The 21,141-nt window shown below is 40.1% G+C and overlaps 3 protein-coding genes across 10 annotated transcripts; 1 reads left to right on the forward strand and 2 right to left on the reverse strand.

Annotated features, from left to right (window-relative positions):
• Window positions 1-261: 261 nt before the first annotated feature.
• Window positions 262-4,153, reverse strand: dcun1d2a (DCN1, defective in cullin neddylation 1, domain containing 2a). 2 transcript variants are annotated; one of them, XM_058391088.1, is made up of 7 exons: window positions 4,051-4,153; window positions 2,900-3,116; window positions 2,575-2,743; window positions 2,132-2,262; window positions 1,951-2,033; window positions 1,704-1,800; window positions 262-1,172 (listed from the first exon to the last, which is right to left on the reverse strand). In XM_058391088.1, exons 1-7 carry the CDS (start codon window positions 4,090-4,092, stop codon window positions 1,093-1,095), a joined length of 819 nt encoding a protein of 272 aa, XP_058247071.1. In that variant the 5' UTR covers window positions 4,093-4,153; the 3' UTR covers window positions 262-1,092. The 2 variants fall into 2 exon arrangements, with proteins under 2 accessions (XP_058247071.1, XP_058247072.1); XM_058391089.1 differs by lacking the exon at window positions 4,051-4,153 and adding an exon at window positions 3,900-4,031.
• A 2,969-nt stretch (window positions 4,154-7,122) lies between these two features.
• On the forward strand, window positions 7,123-19,580 carry tfdp1a (transcription factor Dp-1, a). 6 transcript variants are annotated; one of them, XR_009204811.1, is made up of 15 exons: window positions 7,123-7,263; window positions 9,378-9,475; window positions 9,555-9,621; window positions 9,790-9,893; window positions 10,351-10,472; window positions 10,704-10,869; window positions 11,329-11,475; window positions 12,655-12,723; window positions 12,811-12,962; window positions 13,129-13,295; window positions 15,159-15,237; window positions 15,412-16,422; window positions 18,731-18,786; window positions 19,189-19,300; window positions 19,412-19,580. XR_009204811.1 is itself a non-coding variant. In XM_058393203.1 (12 exons), exons 2-12 carry the CDS (start codon window positions 9,464-9,466, stop codon window positions 15,548-15,550), a joined length of 1,224 nt encoding a protein of 407 aa, XP_058249186.1. In that variant the 5' UTR covers window positions 7,123-7,263; window positions 9,378-9,463; the 3' UTR covers window positions 15,551-16,572. The 6 variants fall into 6 exon arrangements, 4 of the variants coding, with proteins under 4 accessions (XP_058249186.1, XP_058249188.1, XP_058249187.1 ...); XR_009204812.1 differs by lacking the exon at window positions 18,731-18,786 and having other exon boundaries at window positions 19,412-19,579; XM_058393203.1 differs by lacking the exons at window positions 18,731-18,786; window positions 19,189-19,300; window positions 19,412-19,580 and having other exon boundaries at window positions 15,412-16,572.
• Window positions 17,704-20,252, reverse strand: mettl21cb (methyltransferase 21C, AARS1 lysine b). Of its 2 annotated transcripts, XM_058393207.1 has the most exons (5): window positions 20,068-20,252; window positions 19,419-19,839; window positions 19,204-19,321; window positions 18,738-19,009; window positions 17,704-18,526 (listed from the first exon to the last, which is right to left on the reverse strand). In XM_058393207.1, exons 2-5 carry the CDS (start codon window positions 19,560-19,562, stop codon window positions 18,407-18,409), a joined length of 654 nt encoding a protein of 217 aa, XP_058249190.1. In that variant the 5' UTR covers window positions 19,563-19,839; window positions 20,068-20,252; the 3' UTR covers window positions 17,704-18,406. The 2 variants fall into 2 exon arrangements, with proteins under 2 accessions (XP_058249190.1, XP_058249191.1); XM_058393208.1 differs by lacking the exon at window positions 20,068-20,252 and having other exon boundaries at window positions 19,419-19,966.
• Between the last annotated feature and the right edge of the window lie 889 nt (window positions 20,253-21,141).

Consider the following 21,141-nt stretch of genomic DNA (forward strand, 5'->3'; position numbering starts at 1 on the left):
AAAATCTCCACACATGACAGTAATCCAAGCTCAGGACCCTGGAGCTATAAGGTGGTAACCCTAAAAATCACCTTTAATACTAAGAAACCTGCAAACAGGCCTAGTGTCCACAAGACATTTAAACAAACATATTTAAAAGAGCTCACGCTTATCCTGTTGTTTTCTATTTAAAATGGCACACAAGGCATAAAGTAGGCAGGCGTTCCCTTGTAAACACAGAAAGCACTGTGTGAAGTTCTTACAAGAAATGCAATCCAGATATACATAGAGGCAATAATTTATTTTATAACATAATCCTAGCATCTGGTAAACAAAACTGAGAAACACTGAATGGCATTCTTGTCACAACAGATTCTGCAAGACAGCAGACATTAGTGTAATATGCGGTCGAAAATGAAATCAGATGTGATATGATGCATTGAAGAGTTAATTAGTTCATTTACATAATTTATCCTCCACACATTTATTAATGTTTCTTTTATACTTTATAAAATATTGTTTATTTATAATATTTTTTTCTGTACATACCGCTATAGTATTTTACAACGGCAACAAGTGTGCTGGTGGCATGAGCTGCATGTTGCTCTGTCCAAGGGGCTCTGGTTTTAAAAGTGCATCTGATCTATTCATCTTGTCGAGTCCTGCAGGAGGAGCGCATGCTGAAAAAAGGGGCTCTTGAACCACATTTTGTCTCAGACTCTTCTAGTTTTCTATGATTTGTGTATGTGAATGAGGGAGGTGTGCAAATGTGTAATTGTCTGCAATGAGAATGAGGTACTGGATTTGCAGAGATCCTCCAGAATCCCTCAGGGTCTCTGGACAGGATAGGTTTAGTTTGCCAGCAGCAGCAGCTGACATTTTGCATGTGACAGCTCTAAAAGAAATCTTGAGTATCCCACCTTCACCTGCTTGTTATTTTCTTCTTTGTATTGCTTGAAGGTTTGAGTCCCTTCTACCCCCTTTTCTCTTCATCAAGCCCGTCGATTTCAAGTGTTTCTCCATGTTTTCCTTTTTGTATGTGTTTCATACAAGTAAGCTGAAGTCAGTGAGGCAACAAAGGCCCATGGTGTCAAACTGGCACCATCAACAGATCTATACACTTTTGTGCTTTGATCCAGTCACGATCGGCCGAGCAAATTCCACAAAGTCATCTATTAGGACTGGCCATGCTCCTAAAATAAAGATGTTAGCAAACCATGTGACAAGTTCACAATGTTCAAGATATTACTCATAACTTTCTTAAGATTCATTTCAGTACCTAAGCTAAAAACCACATAGCATATCCGCCATTAGATCTGACCATAGTTACCTTGATTTGGAAAGTTTAATAACTGTCATGTTGTCTAGACTAACTTTTTCTTGCTCAGTGTCTGGGATCTCACATACCCCAATTTAAAAGTGAACTATTTTCCCCTAACATTTTTTTAAAATAAAAAAAGCAGTCATAAAATCCACTGTGGCTAATCACCAATTGATCACTGCACCACATATAGAACTTGATTCATTGGTTTATGTGGTATGAACAAGTATATGAACAACTTACTCTAAAGATAGTTCTTTTCAGAGTACTGCTAAACATAATATGAGAACCTTTGACTCAATATTAATAAATGTCCCTGAGGGTCAAGGTAAATTAATGCTAATTCTGTTTTGGAGCTGGTAAAGGAGGACAGAATTCTCTAAGATTAAACAACCATGCTCACCTTCCTCATCATAATTTGACATGTCATCTGCAATCATGTTGCCAAAATCCAGGAGCAAGTTCCAGGTATCTCTAGGAATAGATCGCTTATGGTGTTCCTGTTTAGAGGGGAAACACTCTGGTTATATCTGCTGCAGATTTCCTCATCAGTGAAACCGCTCACTCTATAGCTTTTTACACAGATGAATTGCTTGAAATATCTGCAAAATTCTACTATATTTGGCACAGTCTATACTCAGAAAACTTACCAATAAAAATTTATTCCAGAGGTCAAGAAACTTGAAACGGCCTGTCAGAACTAAGTTCCAGTATGCGACTGCCATCTCCAAATCTAAAATCCAAAGCAAACAAAAAATAACCTTACTTAGCTTGGTCATACGTATAAATAGCAGTTGCATTCTTTATTCTGTGTCCCATCTCTACCATTACCTAGTCCTTTCTGCCCAGGATTCTTTGCAAAATTAAATGTAAACTGGTAGAAGTCTTTAAACTTTCCACTGTCTTTCAGTTCTTGTTCCAGTCGAGGAAGCAGAGATCGGAGTTTCTCTGGACTGTCACATCTACAGGCAAGAAGAAAGCAGCCACATTTGTCTCAAATCCAACTACAAGCATCTTTAGTAAATCAGAAATATAAATGATTTATATTATTTTTTCACCCCAAAAGAACATCAGAATGCAACAGTGCTATCATTTTTGTGTTTTGACACAGCTCCCAGATGAGTTCACACAAAACATAAATTTCATACATTTACAAACTAGTGTAGGAACTGAATCTGACGGAGTGAATTTACAGTTTAAAGAGATAAAACAACAAGTATGCTGACTACAGTGTTTGTAGGGTCAGAGAACCATTTGATTACATTGAAACACACCCTAGATCAGTCATGCCATCAAGGAACTCCTTTTTGCTGAACTCGCATTGTGTCGCTGCTCTGAACTTCCATGCTACTACCAGAACGCTTATGCTGGCTGGATCCAGGTTAAGGTCATCGCAAAACTGTTGGATTCCATCAATCCCAATCTTATTCTCATCCTGAGGATCTGAGAGAAACAACATCTTACATTTAGGCTTAGATAAACATAGACATGTATTAAGCAACATCATGCACAGCCATTGCCACACAGCAGTCATACTTGGGGGAGGTAAAGGTATAGGCCTCTACTCACATGATATGCAACGAGAACTTGTGTACTTGCCTTTGTATCTGTTGTAGAGCTGCTCCAGCTTCTTTCGGTCTACCGAGGTTTTCATGGATTCCTTAAAGTACAGATCCGGGTTTTGGAAGTAGTTGTCAGTGGCCACCTCGAGCTTCCAGTCATTCTGAGTGAGACAGTAGACAGCTGTCTTCTCCCCTGCTTGTGTGAAGGACATGAACTGTCGTACTTTGTCCTTCTGCGAAGATTTCAGCTTATGCTGAACGGGCACAGAGGAGAAGCTCTCAGTCACACAGGTCGACACACGGAGCAGGACAGTCAACAGTGTGTACAAACACAGACAAGCAAGAAACAAAAATACCCACATTAAGACACTCAGGACAGTCAGGAGACGTAAGAAAGGCACAAACAGACACTAGGTGTTAATAAGGCACAAGGGTGATCATCAAAACACGCAAATTAAAAACAAGACATTAGGCAAGCGTAAACATTTGTTAGTTTCCTATCAGAAGACATACACTGAAGTGTGACAGGCCACTTGCTACAGCAGCATGTGGTGGTAATATGAGCTGACAGACTCCTGCTAAGCCCGGGGCTCCCACCAGCAAAAAAACAAACCCTGCTCTGCAGCCGTATATTAAAGATTATTATATTATATAGATTCAAGTGCAGAACAAGACGGGGACAAAAACGTCAACCCGGTGTTTTACGTGTAGGCATGCATTAGGAAAGTAAAAGAGAGTTGTTATGGTGTGTAAGAGTTAAGGGTGTTATTATTCAGCGCCCTGTTAAAGCTGCTCTGTTTGACGACTGCGGAAACAGCAGCACACATATTCACGGAGTAACGCTCACTTTTCCCCTTCAAAATAACATGCGCAGGTGCGGGCTGCTCGTATGATTGGTTACGGCTACCGAAACCCAACAGCTTGTCTGTTGTCGCTGACCAACCTCTAAAACGAGTGTAGTTAGCTAGTGTACACTACACGCCAAAAAGGGAAAGGTACGCACAGGGCGATAGCGGACTCCAATATCAACAACTGACCTTCCTGCTCAAAACAGATCTGCATTAATTTTTGGAGGAGGCTGACGAAAACTCGTCTGAGTGGCGCTACAACTACACGCCTCGGACACCCTGTGTTTCCGCTCACAGCGGCGGCAAATATGAGCGTTTTTGTCATTTCCAAATCACCTACCATTTTTATCACCCGCTGTTTGACCAAATTGTTAGTCCCCATATACGGCTGCGCGTGAACATCAGGGAGAATGCGCCAGAGGAGCACCGCGCGTGCGCACTGACTCTCCCGCGTGCTGGGAATTGTAGTTTTGTTTTCAACTGAAAATGTCGCACTACTAGATCTAATGCAGTAGCTCGAAAGGGAGGCATTACATCAGTTATGATTAAGTTGGCTATCACAAGGTAGATGAGTAAGTGTCCTAGCTCCCATACATGTGCAAAATGTAAACTGTGTACTTTTATCACGTGCTTCATCCGCGTCTGAATGTATATACACTATATTGCCAAAAGTTTTGGGTCACCCCTCCAAATCACTGAATTCAGGTGTTGTTTCTCAGGGGTTGGGCTTGGCCCCTTTAGTTCCAGTGAAAGGAACTCTTAATGCTTCAGCATACCAAGACATTTTGAACAAGTTCATGCTCCCAACTTTGTGGGAAGAGTTTGGGGATGACCCCTTCCTGTTCCAACATGACTGCACACCAGTTTGGTGTGGAGGAACTTGACTGGCCTGCACAGAGTACTGACCTCAACACATTTGAGATGAATTAGAGCAGAGACTGTGAGCCAGGCCAAAACTGAGACGTCTGCCTTTACATGCACATGAATATAATATGGAGTTGGTTCACCCTTTGCAGCTATAACAGTTTCAACGCTTCTGGGAAGGCTTTCCACAAGGTTTAGGAGTGTGTTAATGGGAATTTTTGACCATTCCTCTATAAGCACATTTGTGAGTTCAGGCACTGATGTAGGACGAGAAGGCCTGGCTCGCAGTCTCTGCTCTAATTCAAGCCCAACCCCTGAAAAACAACGCCTGAATTCAATGATTTGGAGGGGTGTCCCAAAATGTTTGGCAATATAGTGTATGCATATGTCTTAAAATGTTTGTTAGGCTAATAATTGGTGGCTTTGTAGCCAATGACTTCTCTGTTTCTCTGCTGATTTCTCTGTTTATTTCTCTCACCTTATATCCATATCAATTTATTTTGTTAAAAATACCAAAAAGAAATAGTGCATTTATTTGTTTATCTTTGTTATTAATTCAGTATTCATAATGTTAAACTTAGAAATTATTCTGCCACTTTTGAATACCAACATGATGACATACAGTAAACTCCGTAAAAGGTTATACAAGGATATGTGGCTGAGTGATGATTAGCTGAAATTTGTTATCTTTGTTTCACAGACTGTGGGTATCACACTGTATGTAGCAGGACTGTAATGTTATTCCCTTTACACGTGAATTGCACATCACAGTTATTTTTGTAATAAAATATTCTAATATTTGTATATTTTATAATAATTTCTTATATCTAGTATTACATATATATATATGTATATATATATATATATATGTATGTATGTATGTATGTATGTATGTATAAAATACAATTGTCTAATTTTAACATCCCCTGAGTTCCTTTTTGTGTACATATTTCCTGACCTCACCTCGATAGAACACCTTTGGGATGAATTAGAGTGGACACTGCGAGCCCAGCCTTCTCCTGAAGCATCAGTGCCTGACCTCACAAATGTGCTTCTAGAGGAATGGTCAAAAATTTCCATAAACACACTCCTAAACCTTACGGAAACCTTCCCAGAAGAGTTGAAGCTGTTATAGCTGCAAAGGTCGGGTCAACTCCATATTAAATTCATGTGCATGTAAAGGCAGATGTCCCAGTTTTGGCCTGGCTCGCAGTCTCCACTCTAATTCATCCCAAAGGTGTTCTATCAGGTTGAGGTCAGGAGTCTGTCAAGTTCCTCCACACCAAACTCGCTCATCCATGTCTTTATGGACCTTGCTTTGTACACTGTGCAGTCATGTTGGAAACAGGAAGGGAACATCCCCAAACTGTTCCCACAAAAATGGGAGCATGAATTTGTCCAAAATGTCTTGGTATGCTGAAGCATTCCTTTCACTGGAACTAAGCCCAACTCCTGAATCTGTTTTGAGAACACAATGTGAGGGAATGTTAAAATTGGGCAATTAATTTCTAAGCTTGTCACCATGGTGACTACACTTCCAGTCACCGTGTTGTTGTTTACTGTATGTACTGGATGTCTCTTCCACACTGCAGTGTCTATAGCTGTTATAACTGTTGCGTTGTATTTATGATCTTCTATCTTCCTGTTTATTTTTGCACGTTCCATTTAAAGCTGCTTCTGCACATCTCACTTTAATGCTGTTAATAACTGCTAGTATCACATGAGCAGATTGTTGTTATCTCATGTCTAGGTATGTTTACAGATGCCTTTTGTGCGCAGTAGTCTATACAATCTGTATACTGGTCTGCACTATTCTATGTACATGTCCTGTAGTGTATTGTATTGTCTGTGCTGTCTTTTGTCTTGCACTGTTTGCACTAGGATGCACACTATGTACTTTATGTGTTAGGCTAACTTAGCTGCAGCTCTGTCTTGTGTTTTGTAGCTCTGTGTTATGCAGCACCATGGTCTTGGAGAAACGTTGGGTCATTTCACAGTGTGCTGCGTCAGCTATATATGGTTGAAATGACAATAAAAGCTTCTTGAATTTTTCTGTCTGTAATTTTTACTAATTTACACTACATATCTGCTGATTATTTTGTACCTCACTGTTGCCACTTGTCTGGAGTATATGGCATTAAAACCTTGTGGGGAAGGAGATTTCTTTTCACTGTACACTTGCATATGGCAAGATATAGATAATAAAACTCTCTTCTATACGTTTTAATAAAACTTGATTTTTTTTTTTTTAGAAAATCGTGTACATTTTTCATACCCATTTTAACTACGAATGAATGACCTCAGGTTTGAGTTGAGGCAGAATGTTTTTTTTTCTGTTCTTCTTCTTTTAATTAGTTTAACTTTTTAAGACTTTTGCTGTTAGTTTGTTGAATTTGCGGACACCGAAAGCAATGCGGGTGGAGTCTGACACGCTCGTCCAATCAGAGAGCCATACAATCGGAAATGTATGCTATCAACCAATCATATCTCGCGGAAGGCGTGGACTCGGCGGAAACGATTCCGTAGCGTCACACGTGGTGCTGTCCAATCAGCTGTGGTGTGTGGTGGACACCGCCAAGCTCAGTTTTCGCTCGGACCGGAGAGGGAGTAGTTTGTACACCAGTTACGCTTCTGGTTCATTCAGTGCTGCTGGATCCACACTGAGGACAAAGCTTGAATGCAGTCAACTGTAAGCTACTTTACACCGGCTTTAGCTTAGCACAAGTTCATCATGCACGTTCACTTCTGGAACTGAAGCGAGAGCGCGTGCACGTTCGCTTTAGGGCAGAGCGTGTGTTATCGTTCATCAACATTAGCTGGTAAGCTAAGCGGCTAGCTGCATTTGTCAGTTGGGCTAGTTAGCTGTCGTCTGCTTCAGAGAGAAGAAGAAGGATCAGTCGTTTCTGCATCGCCGGCTATCTGTCCTTACTCTCATAAAGATAGTCTACAAGCGAGCCAGGGCGCAGTGCTATACCGCTAATATTCCTATATATATCAAATACCAGTTGCACCAGTGTGTTATGGGATCAGATTTTTTACCAGTTGATAAAAGAGGCTCAGTGTCTTGTAAATGATCTGGCCAGATCTGATGGATGTCCAGCTAAATCCCTCCGTCTTGGCTAATCAACAATAGAGATGTTAATATCCGTGCAGTTTACACTGCCAGCCCTTACATTGTCATATTTTACAGCCGTGTGATTAAACGGATGTCTGACCTGAAAGAGAGATAGATGAGGAGAATCTCAGTGGTTGATCATCAGGCCTGTGACACATGAACAGTCGAGAAATACCAGTTGGCTTAGCATGTAAAAATGGCTGACCTAGCAAAAGCACGGGGCTGAGACATTTTTGGGGGGCTACTCTGCTTTCCTAATACAGCTCTTCCCCGTGAAAATATGACTTGCTGTTTGGTTAAAAAAGAGGCATCGTTGTTCTCGTACACTTTTAGTTTTTCGTCGACCTTCAAACATTTACAGTATTTGTGGCTGCTCAGAGGTAAGTGACGCTCGCTAACAGATAGAGGTTTAAGGCGAGTACAATGCGTTTCTTTAACTTTCAGTACAAATGCAAATAACACTGTGGCTCTAAATGGTGTGTGTGTTTCTCCTCCAGCCATTACTGATGTCTACAAATTAGTGTTGATTGTCGATAAGCAGCTGCTGTCTTGCTGTCTCGTTCGCATCCATTTTGTTGATGCAAGTTAGCTATAGCTGCTGGAGAAATAAAGAGGTCAGAGATAGGAGTGATCTGTTTCATCCGTGTGGGCTGAAAACTTTTGGCCGATCGATTGCTGGAACAATGATTTTAGTCTCGTTGTAAACTTTGATAAGAATAGTAATTGGATTATTGTTTCCTGTTTTGAGAGGGGCTTTAGACCTCCTCTTCCTTTATTCTTAAAGCTAAGCTAGCTAGTGAGCTATGCCAACAAAACCCCAGGACCTAAGAAGGTAGGGTGCTCAAGACAGTGTTCAGGCGTTAAGTTGACTGGAAAGTTTGCCTAGTTCACTTTCTAATGAGCGATCTGTCACCGATCTGTCCGCAGAGCTTTGCTTGGGTCAGTGGGCTTGTGGTTTCGTGCGGATGACCGACAGCGAGCGCGTTTTTGTGTGCATTTAAACTAGGCTTTCGCTGCAAAACAACGTGTTTCCAGAGTAGCTAGCTGGCCGGCTAACTCTGCTAGCATGCTCCACATTGTGCCTCCAGAGTCTGGCCCTGGTTGTTGACGGTTTTTTCCCCTCTAGAGCAGGTTGGATCAAGGATGCATAACAGCGTTATTAGTCCGCATCATTTGCAACTCAGCATTATCTTAACGGACGCTTACAACAAGTAAAAAAGTGTGCCAAAACCTAGGACTACAAGAAGCACTTTATTTGTTTGCAAAACAAATGATCACGAACAAGCAAAAGTTAGTCATATCGATTGGTTTCAATAACTTTTAGCTAAACGTGCACAGGCAGAGAAATGTGAAATCATTCGACTATGCACCATTTTACACAGCACTGGTGCTTGGATTAATCTGTGGAGCAAAAAAACCCGAAAGTCATACATATTGCAGGTCGGATTTTTGCGGATTTGTGATATGAATAGAGCTCAGTCGTGTAGCTGCACAGGTTATTGGCCAAAGTCAGGAAAGCAGACCGCGGCCTACTGTAATGCAGCCCCTTGTTTTAGTGATCAGCTAAAACATGCAAGGCCAAATGAGCTTCATAGTGCGTGCAACTCAACCCAGCCCATGTCATAAACAGTACTAGTCTTTGTTGATTTAGCCAAGTTGTCTTTACTGATGATGTACTTCTGTGGCAGTTTTTTTTTGCAGGCGTACATTTGTGTGAACAATCGCCTCTGCTTCTCTGGTTAGATCCAGCCTTTGCTCCTCTTCCCCAAGGATCATGGCCAAAGATGTGAGTGTTTTAATGTCTGCCTTTTGGCTGCATGTGTAAAACAACAGTGCTTCTCATCAATCTCTTCCTCCCCCAACAGGCTGGTCTGATTGAAGCCAATGGGGAGCTGAAAGTTTTCATTGACCAGAATCTGAGTCCAGGCAAAGGTAAGCGACACAGTAGACACTATTGCTAAGACATGCTTTTTAAAAAAATAGTTGGGTTTATAGTTGTAAATGGTTTGTTTGAGTTGCATTGTTTTCTGGTATTCCTTGCTAGGAAAGGTGGTGAGTATGCATTTTATGCATCTTCTCAATTTGCTTCTTGTTTCTCAGGAGTTTTGTCCTTAGTCACTGTACATCCACAGCCAGTTGCAGTGGGAAAACAACTTTTGCCAAAAACACTGGGCCCTTCAAATGTCAACATTGCTCCCCAGATGGTAAGAAAAGGAAGGAACAATAGTCACATGCAAAAATGCAAAAACCCACATTGCCTATATCTTCGATCCTGCTTCTCAAGGTGGCCCTGGGGCTGTATTATTAATTACAAAGTGATGCACTGGATACTCGTCCTACAAGCTTTTGTTGACACATTATGCAAAATGTTAGATGTGTTAACTGCAGGTTTCATGTTGTTCACCTGCAAGATACTGGGTCAGTTTAGATCATGTACGTTCTGATGCTAAAGCCAAACCCACACCAATGTATTGTTTCAGAGCAGCATCGACCCTGTTACCACTAATCAGTATATGATGGGTATATCCCTGTGCATTTTAGTTCTTCAGTAGCTGTACAGACATCTGATTAACTTTTGTATCATGATGGAATAAGCTGTCTGTTTCTGATACCATCCTTTTGTCAGGCAGCCATTTTGAAATTGCTCTGTATGCTGTCCAGGTCATTGGGACACCTCAGAGGCCGAGTGGGTCCAACGTGCTCCTAATGAACAGTCCTCACACACCCAGCTCTCAGTTCATCACTCAGAGCCAACCTCCCGATGCCTCCCCATGGTCCTCAGGGTGAGTTGGCATCGAAGCTGGGGCTTATTTGCATTTATTCAATTCAAATTTTAAACATGATTGATGGGCTTTCGTTACATTAAGTTCCTTGATTTACTTACGTTATGTAAAGTATGGTTAATTATCACATAAAACAGACTACTGTAATACTAGTGGAAGTAGTACGAGACTGTGTTATTTTAAAGTCATGTGTTAATGAAGTTGCTTGCTGTGTTAATGCTATGTCCACAGGAAAAGAAGTAAGAAGGGGGAAAAGAATGGTAAAGGTTTGAGGCATTTTTCTATGAAGGTGTGTGAGAAGGTACAGAAAAAGGGTGTTACCACATACAATGAAGTAGCAGATGAGCTGGTGGCCGAATTCAGCTCTGGTGACAACCACATCTCCCCAAATGATGCGGTGAGAATTTTAATATGACTTCATGAAGACCAACCTATAATAATTAGTCTGCTATTTTCTCTCACCACGCAAAAACAGACTAGTAAGTGGACTTGCTACTCTGTAATGCTTTTAGGCATGAATAAGTGTGTGAGCATGTGCATGATGCTTTGCATCGCATCCAGGGCCTTTTAGCTTTCGCTTCACTGCCATTTTTCCACACACTTGATGACTGCTAAAAAAAACTGCAGGTTTTCCTGAGCTGAAATGTTTATATTTAGCATGTGTCTCATCCACAAGTTAAATACTAGTGTTTTAAAATCTGCTTCACCCCCAAAAATGTAAAGATCATGTCTGTCTATTTGCAATGTCATGTAATTATCCAACAACTTGATCACACTTAGCTAGCAATAATCATCTCATCTGTCAAAACATAAGGTTTCTATTTTATTTTCAGTCTTCTTTTCTCTTCCTCTCCAGCAAGTGTATGATCAGAAGAATATTCGACGGCGTGTATACGACGCTCTCAATGTGCTGATGGCCATGAACATAATCTCAAAGGAGAAGAAGGAGATCAAGTGGATTGGGCTTCCCACCAACTCAGCCCAGGAATGCCAGAATCTGGAGGTGGGTAATTTTGTTATGTAGGGTGGTGTTACAGCCAAAGACTTGGCCTCAAAACCCATCCAGCATGTTCTACAGACAGCAATCAACCAGTGTTTTAACTCTGGATCGACTGATTAAACTGTTTACTCCACAAGCACGTTCCCCAAGTGTAGCCAGTGGGCAGTGTTACAATTGAATAAATCTTTATCTTTGCCGGTACAAAATACACTGTATGGTCAAAAGTTTGTCTAAACCTGACCACCACACAGCATTTTCTTTTTCCACAACGTTGAAAGCACACAATTATATAGAATGCCTTTGTAGGAAAAGCATTTTCATTTCCCTTCACTGCAACTAAGAGGTGCATACCTGTTCCAGCATGACACTGCCCCTCTGCACAAACACATGGTCCATGAACACATGGTTGGCCAATGTTAGAGTGGAAGAACTTGTATGACCTACACAAAGCCCTCCACTGAACTCCTTTGGGATGAACTTCAGAATGAGCAAAAATCCCAACAGCTGCACTCAAATCTCATGGAAAGCCTTTTCAGAAGAGTGGAAGATTTATTGAAGCAAAGGGTGACTAAATCTGGAATGGGATGGGTGTAATGGCCAGGTGCCCACAAACTTGTGGTCATGTAGTGTATGTAATGGACAATACAGGCAAACCTGGCAAAATAGGACATTAACAATGGCTAATATGTTAACATTCTTAAAGTCTGACGGTATTTAATGTAAGCTGAGGACACAAATTGGGGCACACATGAAACAGACTAATATGTTCTGTATAGCAGGTTACTGAATGGAAACCCTAATCATGAGCAATAGAAAGTCTGAATGCAGTAAGTTAAAACAATACTAGATTTATATTCTTGTTTTACAGCTTTTGAACATAGAAAATCAAGCAGATAAAAGCCTAAAATAAAAATAAAAAAAGTGAATATAAACATAACCTCTTTAATATACAACTAGTTTTTTTTCTTAGGTTTCTATTTTATAATGATCTTTAATATAGGGTGCTACTTGGCAGGTCTAGATATGATAACCAGGACAGGAAAGCATTAAAACAAGTGTTGTACACCAACCAATACACAACATACTGAATACATTTGAGTCAACTTTGCATGAAATGAAAAATGAGCTGTTCATGTGGGTGCTGCACTGCAGTTGACCTCAGTGTTGCTTTTTCTCTTGTAGGTGGAGAGGCAAAGACGTTTAGAGAGAATCAAGCAAAAACAGTCACAACTCCAAGAACTCATTTTACAGGTAACTTGTGTACTCTGAAAGTTGGTCATGTGTGTGAGGATAATTGTTCTTCAAATTAATGCACTTTTCTTTCTAATGTTTATTCAGCAAATTGCGTTTAAGAACCTTGTGCAACGTAACCGTCAAACAGAGCAGCAAACAAACAGACCACCACCAGAAAATTCAGTCATTCACCTGCCCTTTATCATCATAAACACCAGCAAGAAAACTGTCATTGACTGCAGCATCTCCAATGACAAGTAAACACTATCTCCCTGTTTCCACCTCAGTTAAAACTTTGGCTGTATTTATTTATTACTCTACATTTAGTTCCATTAGTGAGACATGTTTAGTGTTGGTTTAAGGGATTCACTGTCTCATCTACTCCAGCATTCTTATATTTCTCTCTCCTGTGCTGCCGTGCAGGTTTGAGTACCTCTTCAACTTTGACAGCACGTTTGAGATCCATGATGACATCGAGGTATTGAAGCGCATGGGCATGGCATGTGGCCTGGAGGTTGGCAAGTGCTCTGCTGAAGACCTCAAAGTCGCCAGGAGCCTGGTGCCTAAAGCACTGGAGCCTTATGTCACCGGTCAGTGACCCATACCATGACATGCAAATGAAATTTGGTTTTGGCATTCATTTGTTTTGTAGTTGTGGATTTATAAAGTCATTTATACTGCTGTTTGTTGCTTGGCACATTTTTGTTTGAAATATTCTACCTGCTTTCGAACAATTGAAACCGTTACACTAGGTAACACATTTACTGGCCACTTTATTAGGATTTAGTACAGATTACATTTTGCTGAATCAAAACAGGCTCTGTTCTTCCTGGCATGGTTTGTAAAAGGTATTGGAAAGACTCTTTTGAGATTCTGGTCCATGCTGGTGTGACTGCATCACATTATTGCTGCACATCCGTGCTGCGAATCTCCATTCTACTATATCCCACATGTGCACTATAATATTCTGGGTTCATGTCTGAGGAGTCAGTAGACTGACTCACTGTCACATTCATGGAACAAGTTTAAGATGACTTGCACTTTATGACCAAGTGCATTATCATGCTGGAAGTAGCCATTATAAGATGAGTAAATTGTGGGCATAAAAGGATGCACATGGCCAGCAGCAATCTTCAGATAGGCTATGACTTTTAACAATGCTCGATTGGTATTAAAGGGGCCAGAGAGTGCCAAGAAGTCTTTCTACACACCACTACACCAGCACCACTGTTTACACAGGGCAGGTTAAGTCCATAGATCGGTACTGTTGACAATTCCAACACAACTAGTACAGCAGGAATCCAGATCCATCAGACAGGCGGCGTATTTACAGTCTTCAGTCAATCAGTTTCACAAAGTCTGAGTCCACTATATTTGCAGATTCATGTTCTAGGGTGAGCGTAGTGGAACTTGATATGGTCGTCTTCTGTTATAGGTCCTCTACCTCACGGTTCAACATGTCAAACATTCTGAGATGGTTTCCTACACACCACAGCTGTAAAGATTGGGTATTTGAGTTGCAGTAGACTTCCTGTCAGCTTTAACTAGCAGTGCCATTGTTCTGCAATCCTTCTGTGTAAACTTTACAGACTGATGTTCCAGGAGTTTCTGAAATACTCCAAGAAGCCTGTCTGGAACCCTGAGCCATGCTATAAACAGAGTCACTGAAATGATGTTCTTACTTATTCTAACATTTGATATTTAAAATTTGTTTTGCAAGATCTGCATATTTTTATGCATTATTTTAGTTTTGTTGTGATGCACTATATAGAGACGCTAAAAAAGTGACACGTCCAACCTGAGAATTTTTACAGTGATGGGGATTTTACGTAAGTGAAGAAAAAAATGGACTGCTGTGTATCAGTGGACTGCAGATGTGAGTTTCTATAGCATTGATTTCAGCAATTAGTGCAGTACAGAAATGGTCATGTACATGTTTTATAGAAGTGTTTTCAGACTCAGTCCTCTGTGGCCAATAGAATATCAATAGGCATGTGTAATAGTTTCTTGGTATTTTTGTGCCCTCAGCAAAACTTTTACCTGTTTTAAAAGGAACAAGAAGCAAGAGCATTAGAGTCATTAAATCATTATAATACTGTTCTGTTTTTGTTTGGGTTTTTTTTTCCTCCCCAAAAGGTGTACACATTTTGGAATGTGTGGAAACCATTTCCATTTGTGGAAACACATTTTCATTTATATAATGTTCATTTTTATTTTGCTATAATTTTATATTTGCTTTTATGCGGAACTTGGCATACCGTTCAGCTGCTGACAGTGCCGTTCAAGTAAAGAGAAATATATAATGAACCAAAATACTTTTACCAAAAAGTATCCATATAGTATACCAAAACCATTTTTTTTAGTAATTTTACCATTTTGCTAAAATATTCAGTATGCAGGCCATGCACTGGGATAGGGTCTCAAATGATTTTTCTTTTCCTTTTGCAATGCAGAAATGGCACAAGGTCCAATCAGTAACGTCTACATGACAGGGACTTCATCTGCCAATGGGGGTCGCTATCATATCAGCAGGTAATCAGATTGTCTGTTTCATGAAAATGGTGATGTATGTTGACAGCAGCCTGGCCTTTCCATAAGATGTTTTTATTCGTGAATTGTCCGACGGTGAAAGACTGATGCTTTAGAACCGTGTAGTATGTGCTTGACGGTTAATGCTTTTATCTGCTGCTCTTCTTCTGTCCTTAGTGAAAGTGGCGCAGATGGAACAATGGCCTCCAGCTCTAATGATTCACACTACAGTGGTTCTCGGGTTGAAACCCCAGTTTCTTACATGGACGACGACGACGATGACGATGACTATGATGAAAATGACGAAGATGACTAACGCTCTCAGGCCACACTTCCTCCAACAGCTATATTCATGGGGTTTATTGTATACAGACAAGCTCCTACTCCCTGTCTGCTACTAGCACACCTTTAATTTTCCCTCTCTCTCTTTTTATCTTGAAGGGCATTGAGAAGCATGGGCTTTAAAGGGGTGTGTTTCATCCAGCCCTTTCTGCTGTATGGCTTAGGCTGTTAAATCACAACATTGTGCTAGTGCAGGTATTTGGTCCTGATAGTTCTGGTTTTCAAAAAAAAAAAAAAAAAAAAATGATGGGACTTTGAAGTTGCAGCACTATGCCATCTAGCATCTGCTGGAATTAGCATGACTTACAAAAGAAACCCCCTATCAGCCAGACACCATCCTGCTGTTGGAGAATGTCTAGTGTGACCTCTGTATAACATAGTTAGGCTATCTGCATTTGAACAATTGTTTTGTTTCATTTTTTTTTTTTTAATGTGCTGGCTTATTCTGAAGATTCAGATGGCTGCCACCTCCTAGACTGTAGGCGCAAAGAATCGGCACAGCCAGCTTACTATTTCGCCCCGTTGGGGCAAGTCTTTGGATGTATGGACACTTTTTGTAAGATTGGAGGAATTAATGCTTTTTTTTGTAGATCTCTTCCCTGTGTGTGTGTGTGTGTGTGTGTGTGTGTGTGTGTGGCTTCCTGTTATTCTGTGGGCAGCTGTTGTAGGGAGCTCTGTTGAACAGCCATTTTTTTTTTCGTTGTTGGAGTTTTAAGAGGTGAACCACTCTGTTGTTCCCTCTTTGTGTTTTACAACTGACAGTCATCAGGAAATCAAAGAAACTTTATCCAGTGAAATTTATAGGAAATCGCACCTCTGAAGATTCGTTTCTCATTTCCTCTCCAGGTCAGTAACACTACGGAGTATGTATGATTATTATCCCAGTATGAGGTATATATATATTTTTTGGACTCCCCTGGAAAATGTAAAAAAAAAAAAGAAAGAAAGAAAAAAAAAAAACTGTTGTACTGACTCCACAAAAATAACTTTTCTGTAATCTAATATAAATTTGGAAATTAAAATATAATGTTTTAAAAACATTGAACTCAATGTGTTTATTGGTGACATTTAATGTAATATTACTAATTACAATAAACCTTTTATATATATTTTTCTATGTGTGTATTGGTCCTGCTAAGTATTCAAGGAGAAATGCTTTTTGAATAATTCCCTAGTCAGGAATGTTTATTTGCCAAACCATGGGTTAATAGATTTTTAAACATTTCCTTTGCATACTGTAGTGTAGCTAGTAGCATAGAAATATGAACTGATTGCATAGCCAGAGGATCTAATAATCAGGAAGGCCTGCCTGTTATCAGTCTTTGTCATGTCTAAGATGCTTTAGAGGCCCACATCCTATCATGCTGTGAACATCCAGCCGCTCCCCCTTGAGGGTTTCATAGTTTGGGTTGTTTGACTGTATATCCCAGGCTTGTGCTACAGTCTTAACTTAGCCCTTCTTTTTTCATGGTCTTGACCCTTGCTGCCTGAAGGTGGCACTATGAGCTTTACAATGACCTCTACACCATGTGTTCACCACGATATAAAATGTGGCTTTGGGTCTCAACACGTTTCCCACTTCACTGTCCAACACCGCAATATTATGTAATCCAAACTGGGTTTATTTATATCTAATGAGGTCCAGGTGGAACAGTGTTCAATATGGTCACCTTTTAAATGCCCTTAAATCAAAGTAATAGTCACTGCAACATCACAAGAATCATGGGAAAGGGAAAATGGCATCGCCAGCTGCTGTGGATAAACTGGGTTTTGGTATACTAACAGTGGAGACCCAAAATTTCTCTCCTGACCTGTAAATGCGAATGGATGAAACCTACATGGTGCAAGGACATGGTCTGACCCTCACAGATGCTTTCACTGAAAGAATGAAAGATGGCAGTTTTGGTGGCTTATTGTCTCAGTTCATCAATAGTGTTCTGCCATTAGAGAAGGGTTCCACTGACCTTTTCATAGGTTTTCTGTTGTACTATTTATTTAATGAATATAATAAAGATTGTATTTACAGCCTAAATGTTTTGGCATCCATGTATATACACACTGGTCAGTTTATTAGGTACACCTACTGTATGTGCACTTTGTTGCTATGCCCAATTTGTCTGAATTGAACATTTAGGAGCTAAACTATATTCATAAAGACAAAGAAACCACAATTCAGTCAAGATCTTCATTATTTTGTCATTAAGTACAAAAGCATGCACAATGTTTATTTGCATGGTAAATCTAAGGGGACTTAAAGGTTGATGGAACCTTGTTTATAGCCTCAAGTTTTCTTCACTAAAAACACCTGGGTTCACCAACCTCTCACCACCTTTTTTTTTTGCAAGCACGTTAGCTTTGTTTGGTAAAATTATAGTATCTTTGGATAATAAGGCAATCATATTATCCAAATCATATCCAACCTTAAAATTTTTGGTGAAATAGCCATGTGTTTATTGATCTAGAATTAATATTTCCTTAACATAGCATGAAGCTTTATCAACGTTGCATAAAAAGAGTGGGGGATTTTTTTCAAACTTTGTTATGCACAGACATATCAGATAAGTGTTCATTCATTATTGATCATTTAAATATACACAAGCTCAAAATTAATCATACAGTACCATGCTTGAGTATTTCCCCCCTGGGGAACTTTAGTAGTAGAATTGAGATGTAGAAGGTTTGTTTCCATGAATTTCTTGCCACAGATTCTTAGTAGAATTAAGTTTGCTGCTTTCACGTTTACACACACACACACTATATAGGCAAGTTTCTTTTTCATCTAGTTTTTGTATTTCATTTGCTGGCTTTTGCTCCTTGTGTTCTCCCATAGTCACTCTTGTGCTGTGGCCTGGTAGATTCGCACCATCTCATCAGGAATCTCCACTAGCAGTGTGGTATTAAAGACCTTCTTGAAACTTTCAATGAAATCCAGATCTGAGGAGAAGCGAATCTGTTCAAAATCAGACAGAAATCTGCTCAGCAAGATGATTTAAATAATACTGTATATAGGCTGGTGGGATGTCACTGATGTACACTACTCAGATGAAGGAACCTCAACTTCCTGCATGTGTAGGTTTTTTTTTTTTTTTTAATTACACAAGCAGGAAGCTGAGGTTTCTTCATTTCTTTGTTTTCTATCATCTTCTCTGTCTAGTACACACCTTGTTGGCCCAGAGCAGTGTTGTTCCATGTTTGCAGAAGTGCTTCATGGTGAGTAGCAGCTTATCCAGACAGTTGTGGTGATAGACAACATCTGCACATAGTATGTAGTCATAGTTATAGATAGAACTGGGAAAATGAAGGTCCAGGTCCTCCCCCCACGTCAGCTGGGCCACCTGAGGTGTGTATCTGCAGCGACCCCGTGTGTTGCGTGAGAGATTAAAGCTCAGGTTTTGCACGATGTCAGGCAGATCTGTGGCTGTCACCCACGCACCTAAAAACAATGCATCTTAGAAAAGCTCTGATGAGAAGTTTGTTCTCTTATGTAAGTAAAAGTAAAAAAAAAAACATTCATGGTATTGCCTTTGTGTCCATTTTATATGATATCTCTTAATCTACACTTTTAATTATGCTTCTAATTCTGCCTAATATATTCTAATATATTTTCTTCAGTGGATCTTCACTCACCCATTAAAGAGGCCACAATGGAAACCAGTCCCGTTCCTGCTCCTAGCTCCAGCACTGCTTTATCTAGCAGACTGATATGCTTATGATTTGCTTCCAGGTATCTGCAGAGAGCCACTGCCTAAATACACATTAGAACCAATTCTGATCACATTAAGATACACCAAACTCTTCTTTCACTCACTTCAGTCCTGTGTTTGTTTTGTGTCAGCTCTCACCCCAGGCCAGATGAGGGCACCATATGAGTCAAACGATTCGTGGATGCTGATCTCATGGCCAACAAAATGAAATCTTTCTATTCCCAGTGAGTGGAGGATGCTCGGCTCCCGGGATTTGCGTCTCTCTAGTATCTCTCCAGCCATCACCTCTGTATCAAAATCCTCTGTGACAAAAGTAGCATATCAACACAAATAAGCATCACACACCTCACAAACCCCTTAAAGCTCTCATTTAATAAAAGAAAATGATTGTAAAGGATTTCCACTTGCTTTCCTGTGTGATGTTTGGCTGAGGTTTGATGTAATCTGGGTGCTTAAAGCTTCTGTTCTTTTGCATGCTTCCACGGGTTTGTCTTCCACCTGTTGCCTTTATAGAGTCCACTTCAGGTATCACCTTTACTCAGGGCCACACTGCAAAAACCTGTTAATAAAGACATTATTCATGTTTATCTTTGAATTGTGCAGCTTAGAATAGATAGCAGTAATGACATGGTAATTTTCAAATATCTGAATTATAGTGAAACTAACATACTCTGTGAAAAAACAGCCTCCATTCTCACTGAATTGCATTACACACATAATCCCTGTCCTCTGTTATGGCACTGTGAAAAATCCATAAAAATCTATTAATTAAATTGTTGCCACTTACTTTTGAGTAGCTTCTGTCAGCTCCCACAGTCTAGTTTAAATGGCTGGTCTTCTTGACTGTTGGCAACATTTGGGCATTGCTGAGTTTATAAAGCTGCATTATCTCTCGTGTTTCACCCATGGAATCACTGAGCTAATTTTATGAGGCTCTACATATTCAAAAGAAAGAAGGGGTAAACAGGGCAGTCCACAGCTACAGCTCCCTGGGGAAAGATCTAACATGGGTTCACTGATCCCTCTTTTTGTAAAAAAACAAAAAAACAAAACCTGTATCTGCTTCTACTTATGTAGTTAATAACAATCATGGATTTACATTTTGCTTAGCTTTTTGTAAGTGTTTTTTTAAAAGGCTTCTGTAATGCATCATATTCCTTCATTTCTATGCACACATACAGACTAATGAAAAGATGTGCTGTTCTCGACCACAACCAAACAACTTTAATTAAAGCTAAAGCTGAAGTTATACTTTACTCTGGTGGTGAGACTGAACTAACACACAGGCTTAAAGACCTGGATGGAGTGAGAGAACGGGATTAACTTGTGTGGCAGGTCAGGGGACTACTTTTGACACCTGAATACTGCAGCTATGTATCTAAATCCATTTCTAATACCTCTTCAAATGGACATGTCAATTCTTGTGCAATATGTTTATAGGTTATGCAAAGTAAATAATTCATATATAAAGAAGAAGAAGAAGCTTTTAGTATCACCACACATCCATTACAGCACAGTGGAATTCTTTTCTTCGCACATCCCAGCTGAGGAGGTTGGGGTCAGAGCACGGGGGCAGCTATGATACAGCGCTCCTGGAGCAGAGAGGGTTAAGGGCATTGCTCAGGGGCCTGACAGTGGCAGCTTGAACCCTGACCTTCTGATCAACAAACCAGAGCTTCAACCTGGCTCCAAGGCTTTATTTGTCACATAAATGGTAAATGGGCTTTATTATGCTTTCGGCATACTTTATATACTGTCTAACCGACTGCCAGGTCAAGTTTACCTCCTAACAGCATCAACCAACAATAAACAAAACTGAGCTGCTGGACAATCATTTGGAAAATGATCAGTCCTGGGTGCT

Source organism: Hemibagrus wyckioides, linkage group LG06 (genome assembly GCF_019097595.1).
Source record: "Hemibagrus wyckioides isolate EC202008001 linkage group LG06, SWU_Hwy_1.0, whole genome shotgun sequence".
NCBI lineage: Eukaryota > Metazoa > Chordata > Actinopteri > Siluriformes > Bagridae > Hemibagrus > Hemibagrus wyckioides.